Source organism: Podarcis erhardii (assembly GCF_964252035.2).
Source record: "Podarcis erhardii genome assembly, chromosome: 7".
NCBI classification, from domain to species: Eukaryota; Metazoa; Chordata; class Lepidosauria; order Squamata; family Lacertidae; genus Podarcis; species Podarcis erhardii.
The window spans coordinates 30,430,806-30,443,778 of NC_138511.1; the positions used below are offsets into that span (position 1 = coordinate 30,430,806).

Consider the following 12,973-nt stretch of genomic DNA (forward strand, 5'->3'; position numbering starts at 1 on the left):
TCTTATGGAAGTGGAATGAGTGAATACAACAAAGCAGCAGCTGAATTGCCTTTAGCTCTCTGGGCAGGCGTGGAGGCAGCCGCCTCTTTGGCTATGGATCTTGGAGGTGTGTCTTTCCTGTCTCTGGCCTTGTGTTGAAGCCCAGCAACTCTTTCCAAGAAAGCTGGTTCTTTTTTTAGGATGCTTAGATGTGCATTTCTTCCCCACCCCACCAGAATCTCAGCAGAAGGAAGTGGAAGAAATGTTGGAGCAGGAAGGCTTGTTTGATATCACCCACAGCAGCCCCAGTGAACAGGTTGCTTATTTGCTGGTTGAGAGAAGCACCCTGCTGGAGAAGATAGATGCACTGGAGCAAAAACTCCAATCCCCCAGCTGTTTGGAAAGCCTTTGCGCTGCTCAGCTTCAGGTACATCACCCTTCTTTATTTGGAATGCTTTTGTATTCTGCCTTAAAGCCCTGAGAGGCTCCCAGTACAACTTGCAAAAGAGTCATAGTATAGTCTTCATTCAAGTGTAGCATCGGAAACAAAAATGCCATGGTGTCCATTTGGGGCCAGGATTACTGAGGCAGCATTTTCTGCCCTAGAATCATAGGGAGCTGCCTTATACTGAGTCATGCCATTGGTCTGCCTTGCTCAGTATTGTCTGCACCAGCGGTGGACAAAAGCTAGGTTGCAATCTACTGGTAGGTCTCGGGGTGATGTGTTGTAGATCAGCAATGGTTTCTGGTGAGGACTACAACTTCTGTTGGCCATGCTGGCCAAGGCTGATGGGAACAGGAGTCCAGCAACATCTGGAGGCCCACAGGCTCCCCACCCTGTTGCACAGGGTCCTGACTCAGCAGCTGAAGACTAGTGACCTCTTATGGAGGAGAGAACTATTGAAGGCTACTAGCCATAATGATTCTGCTCTGCCCTTCATAGATGGAGGCAGCCATGCTTCTGAATACCTGTTGCTGGAAGCCACAGGAGGGGAGAGGGCTCTTGTGCTCAAATCCTGCTTACAGGTTTCCCTCTGGGGCATCTGGTTGGCCACTGTGAGAACAGGATTCTGGACTATATGGGCCACTGGCTCGATCCAGCAGGCTGTTCCTGTGTTCTTCATGTGCTAGCCTCCTCAGCTGGTTTTTTCCTTTAAAAAAAATATATTGTCCATTTTGTTTCCAGGTCTTACTAAGACAGGAAAACATAAGATTTCCCAGTTAATTTCCCTCCAGATTGATAGGGGAGAAGTATGTATATTCAGGGAGCAGAAGAGATGTTTTCAGATAGCACCTGTTCACCCTACAAAACATTATGTTTGTTTTTACTCTCCGTGTTATTTATATTAGTACTACGAAGAAATGCAAGGGGAAGTATTTTGGTGAAGTTATGTATTTTTAATAATTCTTCTTTCTTTCTTCCTTTTTCTTTTTTGTCTAAGGATCAGTTGGATCACATCCAGCGGACACTAGAAGATGAGCTTCAGGAGCAACGGAAATCTATGCAGTGCACCAAAGAGATGATGCATAAAGTAATAAAGAGAAGAAATTGGTCCAACCCTTTTCACTTCTGCTCATGCTGCTTAGCATCGTAATGTATCTTGGGCGCATCAAGGGTAACATGGTGTCAATTGAAAGACAGCCATGCATGGATTTTTTTTAAGGTATCACATAATTCCTGGAAAAAGTTGTCTATAGAAGTTGTAGTGGAAGGACCAGACACATCACTGACAGAAACCTTGGGAAATGAAATGGAAAGTCCCCTATGGGATGAAGATCTATGTGAACTTATGAAGCTGTCCTGTACAAAGTCAGGAGAAGATTGGTCTATTTTGCCCACAGATTTTTGTTTGTTTGTTTGTTTTAATTGATGGGAGCTGTAATCCTGAAAGGCACCACATTTGCTACCTCTGTACTAGGGGCTGTGTGCTATTGTAAGATGAAGCCACCAGTTTTAAGAAAGCTTTGCTGCACCCACCACCACCTTCCCATCCCGACAGGGCCTGAGTGAGAAGCAATGTCATTGGCCCTTAATTCTGCCCGCTTGTGTCCATCTGTTAAAAATGAAGGTTCTGGCACCTAGGATGCAGAGAGGCCATCCCCAGCCAGGGCCCTCCTCTAAATATTGTACTTTGTCTTTTAGTCTCATGCTGAAGAGCTGGCTAGACAAAGTGCCTTGCTTAGGCACACTGAGCAGCACCTGGAGGAAGCCACACACAGGTTGCAGTTGGCGCAGGCAGAGATCCAGAGGCTGACAGAAGAATTGGCCACGCAGAAGGAAAACCAGAGCAAACTGGGTGAGTTCCACCTGCTTGCAGCCACTGACAACTCAAACTTTTTTGGTGGACCTTGGCTGTGATCCATTTTTCTTCTCCAGAAGATGCCACATTACGTCAATTCCCCTCCCATCATACATAAGATATAAACACAAACGAATACATTAAGATGATGTTAACATATAAAAATACTGGCAATGGCCAAGGGGACTACAAATCTATTCTCTTTATTTGCCCTCAATGGCCTGGTTGTGTGTCCAAGAATTTGCACTGCTGTTTAAGGAATGGCGAGATGTGCTCCATATAGCCACCCACAGCTAGTGGTGTAGCACTTATGGTTTGTTTTGTTTTGATTTTATCCAAGAGAGTTTTTAGACGTTTTCAAAGGCAACCTCCCATGTAGTACATTGCAGCAGTCTAATCTGGGTGTTGTCAGAGCGTGGGCCACTGTGACCAGGTGATCTTCATCAAGAGGAAATGGGGATGGACACAGCCTGACACACATTTTGGTATCTGTGCCAGCTCAGATTTCTAACTTGCATTCAAGGCAGTCAAGAACTCTCATCTGGGAACTGAGTTCAAGGAGAGAGATATTCAGCCTCTGTCCCCAAAATAGCTACTTTCCAGGAAAAAATATGTAGAAGCTGTTTTGTAAAACACAGGAGGCTCCCCAGGAGGGCCCCCCCCCCAAAAAAAAACTTGACAAGTTGGGAATGTGACCCTCTAAACTCCTTTTTCCCTCAAGGCAGAGAGTGTTGCAAAATCACCATAGAACTTTCAGTTTGTGTGGGTCCCAGACTGGCTGCTCTGCTCAGCACAGTCCAACCTCCTGCTCTGCTTTGGTTGATCAATTTCTTTTTAGGGCAGCTTTTGCCTCAGAGGGCACGTTCTGCACAATGTGCCTCAGCCTCCCGACAGCAGTGCGCCGCCAGATCCCCATCAGAGCTGCTGGTGGATTCATTTTCTGGGTGACCCTCGAGTGCATTGAGCCAGTGAGAAATCTGTTACAATTTGCAAGTGGAGTTTTCTTTTTTAGCACTTGTTTGTGTATCTATGGCTTTTAGTATTTTGAATTTTATGTTATTCTGTGGCATTCCATGTTTCAAGGTTAGAAATTTATCCAGATAGGCTTTATAGGTTAAACTTGGGCTTCTGGGTGATGTATTAAGAAGAACTGTGTTTTAATAATTTGTGAAATCTGTTGTAAAGGATTTATTCTACCTCTTCAAAACAAATCAGATGGAATCCCTGATTTATTTTAGGAACAAAGCAGCTATACCTAACCTTTTTCACTTTTAATAGATCACTGTGGGTTATTATGGGTTAACAACAATATTATTTCTTGTTTTTGCAATGATAGATGAACATGGCTAGTCCCTAGCAATTGCTTTAATGTTGTTTGTTGGTGCCCCACACACATCCATTTAAAATATAAATAAATGGATTTTTAAAAATTAGTAAATAGAGAAGCATTGCCTAAAGCACACAGACCCCTCTGATCGGAGATTTCTGGGACAGTTCTTCTAGCAGCGTTCTTCAGCCTTGGGTCCCCAGATGTCTTTGAACTACAACTCCCATAATCCCTGACCAGGATCATGGGTTTTGTAGTCCCAACATCTGGGGACCCAAGATTGAAGAACACTGTTCCAGCAAACTGTTTGTACTTACTGTGTATGTGTTTAATTATAGGGACAGCAGTAATCTCTAACTCTCCTCCCCCCACCCCCCAAAAACTGGTCTATTTTTCAATCAGCTCCATCCATGGCAGAGAGCTTGAAAGAAGAGGCGAATAAGGTGAAAGACAGTGGTAAGTTGCATGCTGCCTATATCACTTGCTTAGCACATTTGCAGGAATAATTATGATTTGTATTGGACCAAAGGACAATCTGGTTCAGCATCCTGTTTGCAGCAGTGGCTAAAGAGATGTTTAACAAGCAGAGCATTTAACAAGCAGAGCATGAAGGCAACAGCCTTCTCTGCATTTGGTTTTCAGAGATGTAAGTGGGGGGAACTGCAACAAAATGTCGCACTCATCATTTGAAATTGGTATTAGAGGCAGCATGGAGTACTCCTGCCCCAGCATGCTCACGATCTGAATACTCCGTTCCATTCCTCATCTCCTTTTCTTTTCCTAAAAATCACTTAGCAATTTGGGGGGATGGGGTGAATGAACAAATTTTGAAGAATATTTCAGGGTTTGTTTGCTCCCTTAGCTTCCCCTTCTCTCCCCCGCAAGGATTTTCCTTAAGATCCTTGTTCTTTTTTCTTTCTTTTCTTTTTTGTACTTCTGCAAACATTAGGATTCCCCACAAGCATGTTGGCGTACCTCTCTTATTTCTTTGTGGCTTTTAAAAGCATGATCCTATTGGCACTCAACCAGCTGAGTTTGTTATTAGAGAGAATTGTGCTGTCCTGCTCGGTTCCATCATAGCTGCATCTGCCCAGGCAGCTCATTGGTTCCCCCTTATTGGCTATCAATGTTTCTGGGCAACAGCCAAATCCTGGCCTTGCCTAGCAGTGTCTCCATGTATTTCTCAGTCCCAGTCCCTCTCTGACGACATTTTCACTGGGGCAGTCAACTAGGATCTGAGCTGCACCACTCCACATTGTAGGAAGAGGCATGACTGGATGTTCCTTCAACCCCCAGTTATTCCTTGTACTTGAAAACATGCCAGGGGGAAAGGTTGGGCTAGAGCCACCGTCTAGTCTTCTAGGCAGAAGGAGCCTGAAGTGGTAAACCTGTATTTCCCCCCGGAAACAATTAACATGGATGAGCATTAAACTTCTACTAGATTCCCAGAAGTGGTTTTTATGCTGGATGAAAGATCAAATAAAACAGAAAACTGAGCATGTAAAGAAATGTCAAGAAGACAGAATAAAGTGTCATTTGAATGCAGCCTGAGAAGGGCCTACTTGTGTCATGCAGGGTAGGCTGGCTTGCTAGTTCCCCCGAGGGCCCCGGATCGCTTTGGTTGGCTTCACTGACTGCTCCCCTGTGATATTTTGCTTTGGGAGCGCCCGGCTAAACTCTGAAGAGGGTTCTTCCAGCAGGGGTATGACCAGTGCTTTTTCTTTAAAAATGTTTAGGGATATTCTCATTTTGATTCATGAAAATCACCATTTTATAGTTCAAATCAGGGAAAAGAAAGACAGTAAATGGACAGAAGTACAAGGATTCACAAAATGTTTAGGGATATGTGTCTCCCTGTCCCGCCCCCCCCCCCGAAAAAAGCACTTTGTATGACACAACTCAGTAACAATATCCTGGTCATGTGTCCAGGAATTTGCACTGCTGTGATGATAGGAGGATTTTGGTGGAGTAAACATCGTAGGCTGTGTGCCTCCTCTAAAGAACTGGGTCATTAATTTTTCTTGTTTCCCAATTTTTTTTATTGAATTTTAATAATAACCAACAAGTTTTCCCCGTTGTTGTTTTTTAAATTGTCTCATTTCCAACAAATAAGTAGAGGATACAGTAATAAAACATACCAAGAGGGAAAGCATATGTCATTTATAATTACAAAGGCTTCCATAACATAAAAACAAAAACAAAAAAAACAAAAACAAAAAACAAAAAAAACAATTATGTTTTTTAATGTGAAAAAAGATAAAAAGTAACCTTGAACTGCACTAAACCCAAGACAGTCGCATGGTCCTGTGGGACCTGATGCTCCTGAGCCTCTCTATCTGTATATAAAATAAAATTAGACCCTATGGCAAAGAAGCACTTGGGCCCCTGGGCACTTTTAGCTTATGCCACGCCTTGGAATACCAATATTCCAGCTTGTTGAGATAAAAGACTTCCTAAACTTGGCAATCGTGGCCTGAACCACTGTCACAAAATGCAAAAGGGTGCCATTTCTGAGATGTAGAACAGCGTCTACTTGGATACCTGCTGGTCATAGCCCCTGGTTGCCTTTAGAAATGTCAGAGCTACAGAAGGCCAGGGAGCTGAACACCCGATTGGACCAAGAAATCCTGGCACTACGCAGCAGAGTCCAACTCCTCAACTCGGAGAGACAAATGTTCTTGGAGCAGGTCAGTCTGGGTCACTAATGTTTGGAGTACTAGTGACCATAGTTGACGGTGTGGTGTGTGTGGTGGAGCCGAAGAGCCACCCATCCATCACCAGCATTGCTGCAGCTTACCTGAACAGGGCAGGGGAGGTTGGGGTTGTGCACGTGAACCTTTGGAGCACCAGGTTGGCTTTTAGTTAAACTGTTGTGTTGATCTGTTCAGACAGGCTCGCCGCTAAGGGCTGGCATCCTCAGGCAGTTGCCAATGGCCCAAGTGCCAATGACCCTATTATACTGCCGACCCAAAATGCTAACTGCAACTACCCATGCTTGGTGGTCCTCTCAGTGCTGAGTAGGGATAGGGGAGAATTCTGATTCAGTTTTCATTATTAACACGTCTCTAAATTTTATAAGGCAGCTCTCCAGCCAAGTAATGTGTACAAAAATACTTATACAGTACTAGGGTAAAGTTTGCATATAAATGCATATATTGGGGAGGGGGAGCATACAAAATGTATTATATTAGGAGGGATTGCTTTGCAAAAATGTGTGTATTAGGAGAATTACACACCAAACTTCTGGTACTTTTTTCATGAGAACTTACTTTAAAAAATTACATAATGATGTGGAATTGTGGAGAACTGAAGAATGGAAAAATGAGAAACTGAGAGAAACTGTTTTGAGATTATGCAAGATCATTTTGGAGGGGGAAATCCTCAGCAGGCAAGGAATTGCTCTGAGGGGGTCTTTCTAACCTGGGTGAACTGGCCCAGAAGAGCAGAGGTTGGATGTGAATTCTCTCTTCTGAATGAAAACCATTGGAAATCTTTCTTTCTTTCTTTCTTTCTTTCTTTCTTTCTTTCTCTCTTTCTCTCTTTCTCTTTCTCTTTCTCTTTTTCTTTCTTTTTGGCATTTAAGGCTGAAAAGCTTGATGAGGAGGTTCCCAAGTATCAGGTGACTGAGGAAGAGCCAAGATATGTATTAGCCAGGACAGACCAAACTAAAGAACAAGAAGGCTGCTTGTTGCAGGTATTTTAAATTTATTGTTTGCATGTTTGTTTGTTATTTTTGTGTCCCCTGCATTCTCCAAGGAGGTTAAGAGTGGCATAAATTGATTCCCCCCTTTTATCCTCATGACAACCCTGTGAGGTAGGTTAGTCAGAGAGAGAGAGTCTCTGGCCCATGTTTCCTGAGTGAGCTTTGGGGCCAACAGGGGATTTGAACCTGGATCTTCCCAGTCTTGTCTATCTTCTATGCCATACTGTAAAGAGTATGTTCTTTAGCTGTGATGAACAAAAGTAATTGGAGAAGGAAGTTTCTAATTAACATTGTAGGAGGACCTTTACTGAATAGGATTTGCAACTATGGGAAAATGTGGTTAGGGCCCCACTTTGCATGCATGAGGTCATATCAAGACGGGCTGGAAAAGACTCCTGGCTGAAAACCTGCAGAGCTGCTGGTGGCCAGGCTGAACTAGATGGACCTGTGGTCTGTCTGGATATAAGGTAGTTTACAATGCTCCTAAATTTTCTTGGATCACAGGATAAAAATGGAAAGCTGAAAGCTGAAGAAGAAACAAGCTTTTTGGACGAAGCTGCCTCAGAATCTGAACATAACAAGGCCCTTCATCAGAGGTGAATAAGCTAAGCAAATGTCAAAAAGCAAATGATTTCCACCAAGTCTCAGTTGGTAGATCATGAGACTCTTAATCTCAGGGTTGTGAGTTCGAGCCTCACATTGGGCAAAAGATTCCTGCTTTGCAGGAGGTTGAATTAGATGGTCCTTGTGGTCCCTTCCAACTCTGCAATTCTGTGATCACTTAAATTATGTAACTGTGCCACTTTCTTTGACGCTGTTGTTTCATTGCCCACGATCCTTGCTTCCACAAACTACATTTTGTGAATTTCTGCTTTGGTCCATTCACACAGTGGATACTGGTAGGATCTCAGGTTACATCAGGTACCACAGCACCTTTGATTGCCAGTCAGTTTCTGGGCCCAATTGAAGATGGCAACATTAATTTCAAATCTTTAACTTAAACTGTGCCAGCTGCTTCAGGGACCTCCTGCCAATGTGTTTCACTTTGACGTAGGTGCCGCCAAGCCATTGAAGGCGTGGAATGCCAAAACTCACAGCTCCTGCACAAGCTCCGGAAGTTGGAACGGGAACACGAGGACCTGGTGGAGAGGAATGAGGAACTGGAGTCCCTCCTAGGGGAGACACAGAACCAGACTAAGGATGAGCGGGAACAGTTTGAGTGTGAGATAGACGGACTGCAGAGGAAGGTAACCCAGACTGGCCAGGTGTTACTTGTTTAGAGCATTTTTACACCTCGCCCATCAGCCCCAAAGGCTCCCACATACAACCAAAACAAGACAGTCCATGCCTGCGAAAGTTTACAGTTTTTTAAAAAATGACATGCAAGGGAAAAGGGAAAGGGAGGGAAGAGGAAAATCAAAACTCAGACACCAATTTCTAAACAGTTATTCCTATAATGATCAGCTGCCCCATTTCAGGGGCAGGAGGTGCCTGGTGGAGCCAGACCTCTGGCAAAGTTGATGGAATAAGCCTTCTGCTTCCTGTATCTCCCACTGAGGCAAGTCATAGGGCTGTCTTTCCTCTAGACCTTGGGGTCCAGGAGGGGCTTTTGAAGCCCAATTCACACGCTTGCAAGCTGGGCTCCTGTTGACCATCAAAGCATTTTGTGTTGTTGTTGAACGTCTGTACGGTGTGAAATGGTTGGTTGAACTGGAGGGCAAGCAGGCAGTGAACTTTGAAAAAGGGTAGAGGCTGAGGTAGGATTTGGAGGGAGGAGACAGTCTCTAAATTCTGGGACATGAGGCAGAGGGCCTTCTCGGTAGTGGCACCCGCCCTGTGGAACGCCCTCCCATCAGATGCCAAGGAAATAAACAGCTATCTGACTTTTAGAAGACATCTGAAGGCAGCACTATTTAGGGAAGTTTTTAATGTTTGATGTTTTATCGTGTTTTTAATATTCTATTGGGAGCCGCCCAGAGTGGCTGGGGAAACCCAGCCAGATGGGCGGGGTATAAATAATTTTTTATTGTTGTTATTGTTACTGTTATTATGACAGACAATCTATCAGTTTTGATTTCTCTGGGTTCCTTTTTTTTTAACAACCTTGAGTTCAGTTCACCCCTTTTCCACATCAGTTTGTGATTTATTTATTTATTTATTCAATAAATTCAGGCACATTTCCCATTACATACGCATTATATACACTTTCCCCCAATTTACAATCAAGTGGTGTATGTTTTATTTATTTAAACATTTATATGGTGCTAATTCATTTTAAAAATACCAAAGTAATCACAGTGATCTACACATAAAACCACACAATAAAAACCATATTTGAAAGGTTAAAATAAGAAATTATCGTACTGTACTATTGTGGAAAGATGTCTTCTTAACTGCCTGCAGTAAGCCTGACTGAAGAATAAAAGAGTTTTCAGCAGGCATTTTAAAATTTGAAACAGAAGGCTTCTGAATAAATAAATATGCACATTCTTGTCATCCATTTGCCCTTACATAACATATTTTTTGTATGCTGTGTCGGTGAATATACGCTGATGGGTAAAAAGGACTGATGTGGGGCTTGATCACTGGGTCCAGTGCAGGGAAAATCTCCCTGGCAGGAAAGCGATCTAGAACCCCAAACAGTTGGAAGCTATAAGGCTGAGCTAACAGTTTCCAACTGTCAAGAGCAATTGGAGTCTTTCTGAGCCAAGGGCCTCATGTGCCTCCCTTCATAAGATGGAGCTACAGGAATACTTCAGTGATAGGGAGCCAGAAAGAAACATAATATACCCAGGAGTAGCTCAATCGGAGGAGATCAGTGAGAGAACATGGCACATAGGTATTTTCATTTGGTTTTCCTCGCTTTGTAGGAAGGGTGGCCCTTCAGATGCTCCTAGACAACAACTAGCCCTAACTAGCATGGCCAACAGTCAGGGGTGATGGATGTTGTGGTTCAACAACATCTGGGGGCTCAGAGAGGTTCCTTAGCCCTGGCCTAACTGTAGGGCCAATGCTGCTTCCTAAGCCTAGTTCCTGGCCTTGGCCAGACCACGAGGTCCTGGGTTTCCTCTCTTGATGGAGGGTTCTTTGCAAAACCAAAAACAGCCATATCTCTCCTAGGTGAATGGAACCAGTGCTCCAGATGCAGCAATCCCATCATCTCTTGCCATTGACCCAGCTGGCTAGGACTGATGGGGGCTGGAGTTTAGCAGGATCTGGAGCCCCAGTTTAACGTATTTTCTGTTTGGTCCTGAGTCAAGCCTGTGCTCCATTTAGCCCAGAGCTGTGTCTTCCCACTGGTAGTGATCCTGTGTGGTCCCAAGCAGAGGCATCGCACCCGGCCTTGCTACATGAGATATGCCGGCACCTGAAGCCAGGCCTTTTTTTGCATACATGTGTGGCGATGCATAGCCCACTTTCCAAAGGATTCAGAGGGAAGGTGAGGTTTGAGCTCATGAGTTCTCAGCTCACACTCTCAACCAACTTTTCTTTGATTGATTGATTGATTCCATTTCTATACTGCCCTTCCTCCTGTGGAAGCTCAAAGCAGTAAACAACATAAAAATCTAAACAATGAATCCCAAAATCAAAATACAAAGAATACTGGCTGCTGAAATTTCAGTAAATGTTTAAAGCATATTCAGTATTATATCTACCACATCTTAAAATATAATTTATTAATACATATAACACATCTATCCCACCTCTCAGGTTACATTTAAAAACATTGTTATAAAATACAAATAATCATTAAAATATATCAAAACACATTCAGAACCAGCAACTAAAATCCAGTTTGCCCTGACTTCAGGTCAGTATCATCTGTCCCTTCGTTTCCAAAGGCCTATCTGAGCAGGAAGGTCTTAACCTGTTGGCGATAGGTTAATAGAGAGGGTGTAACCTCTCTTGGGAGGGAATTCCACAATATGGCAGCAGCTACAGAAAAGGCTGTCTCTCATGTCATCACCAGCCATGCCTCTAGGAGAGAAGGTACTCACCTGAGGATCTTAAAACTAGGGCAGGCTTGTAGTTGGACATATGAACTTTCAGGTAACCTGGGCACCCAAGCCATGTATTCCAACATCAGGAGTTGTGTGAAGGGGTTGGGGGACTGAAAAAAGGCACTTCTTTTTTAAAAATAAAACCTCTTCCCTCTTGTTTGGGGTGTGTGTCAAGATTTCTCGTTTAGAGGCAGAACTGTGGAAAGCGCAGAAGAGTAAATCCGATATGGCTGACGAAGAAACAAGCAAAGTGGCAGATTCCCAAGAGGCAAGGAACAAGGTTGAAGGGGGTGTTTTGGGGGCCCCTAGATTGGGAAGGAGGTGGAAGGTGGTGCTGCACCTCTGAGGCCCACCACCTTTGGGTTGCATGGTCCACACTTGCAGACCTCCCCTTTCAGCAGGCTGACAATGGTTGCAATTTTCACTGGTCTCAGGTGGAGAAAAGTAAGCGGGAGAAAGTGGAAGAGCTGGAAAGCAAACTCTTGGAGGAGACAGAGTGGAGGAAGCAGCTGGCCTGCAACCTCGAAATGACACAGAAAGCATTGAAAGATGGAAAGAAGGTGAGTGGTCCCCAAATTATTATTGTCAGCTGCTTTTAGAAAGCCTCCAAGAACTAGGTGAGCTGGTGCCTTGACAAGGGAAATAGTTTGACTGGTTCAGCAAGATTCCTTTTAGAGATTCCAGCCTCACATACACAAGATCACAGGCTTGGAAAGGACCCCTGGGTATCATCCAGACTGAGCCCACCCCCCAAACTATAACAGTAATTTGCCAGCTAAAGAGCTCTCATTGCAAGCCAGCCCAGCTAACTCCTTTGGCTGTTCAACCAGGAGCTGCACAGTTCCAAGTCAGAGCTTCTGCGGCTTCGGGGAGCAGCTGAGGAAAGAGATTTTCTGCACGTGACTCTTGAGAAACTACAGCAGGAGAATGTGATGCTGGAAATGAAGGTGAGCCTTGGGGGAAGCTTAGTAATCAGAAGTGCTTTGAAAACAATGCCCATGAATAAGCTTCCTTCTGCTGAGACAGACCATCGAGTACACTTTGACTGGATCTTAGCCTCCCACTCCTCACCTTGAACCAGGAAGACCCACGCCACATTACAGAGTGAGGCCCCCCAACATTTTCAGAACACTGCCATGTGATATTTGGAAGGGTGAGGGTGCTGTTTGAGTTGCACAAGCCCACCCCTTTAGGGCCACACTTTACTTGGTCCTGGTCAGTGCTCTTAACTTGGGATATTTGTGTTCCTAACCTTGCAGGTGTCAGAGCTCTTCCAGGAATGTGAGCAGCTCAACCACATTCTTACAGAAGGGAAAAAACCCGGGGAAATATCGTTGGCAAGCCGGAGGATGTGCCCTGAGCTGACAGCTAAGGAGAGGGCTTTGGAAGATCAGATCCACAGCCAGGGAGAAGAAAGAGAGCAGCTGCGGTAAAATATCTAAATAAAGACTTAAAATGTATATTTTATCTCAATGTATGCATTTCTAAGCATACTGAGCTGTCTCCCTTGTCGGGCCTGCTCAGAGCAGACCTACTGAAATAAGTAGACAAGACTTTCATAGGGCTTCTCTGAATAGGGCTTGGCTCACTTCCACACCATATATTTAAAGCACTCTGATAACACATTTGCAGTCATGTCTTTCCCCGCCACCACCCTAATAAA

General features: G+C 44.2%; 1 protein-coding gene across 2 annotated transcripts in view; it reads left to right on the forward strand.

Annotated features, from left to right (window-relative positions):
* Positions 1–12,973, forward strand: part of CCDC30 (coiled-coil domain containing 30) — a 22,640-nt gene continuing 9,667 nt past the window's right edge. The window contains exons 1-13 of one of the 2 annotated variants that reach the window (XM_081870842.1): positions 1–106; positions 216–406; positions 1,422–1,511; positions 2,123–2,276; positions 4,009–4,062; positions 6,178–6,293; positions 7,190–7,300; positions 7,814–7,905; positions 8,364–8,556; positions 11,486–11,578; positions 11,745–11,870; positions 12,141–12,257; positions 12,570–12,739. In XM_081870842.1, coding sequence (XP_081726968.1) covers positions 16–106; positions 216–406; positions 1,422–1,511; positions 2,123–2,276; positions 4,009–4,062; positions 6,178–6,293; positions 7,190–7,300; positions 7,814–7,905; positions 8,364–8,556; positions 11,486–11,578; positions 11,745–11,870; positions 12,141–12,257; positions 12,570–12,739 — 1,598 coding nt within the window. In that variant the 5' untranslated portion in view covers positions 1–15. The remainder of the gene's footprint in view (positions 107–215; positions 407–1,421; positions 1,512–2,122; positions 2,277–4,008; positions 4,063–6,177; positions 6,294–7,189; positions 7,301–7,813; positions 7,906–8,363; positions 8,557–11,485; positions 11,579–11,744; positions 11,871–12,140; positions 12,258–12,569; positions 12,740–12,973) is intronic. The other variant, XM_081870843.1, reaches the window with a different exon arrangement.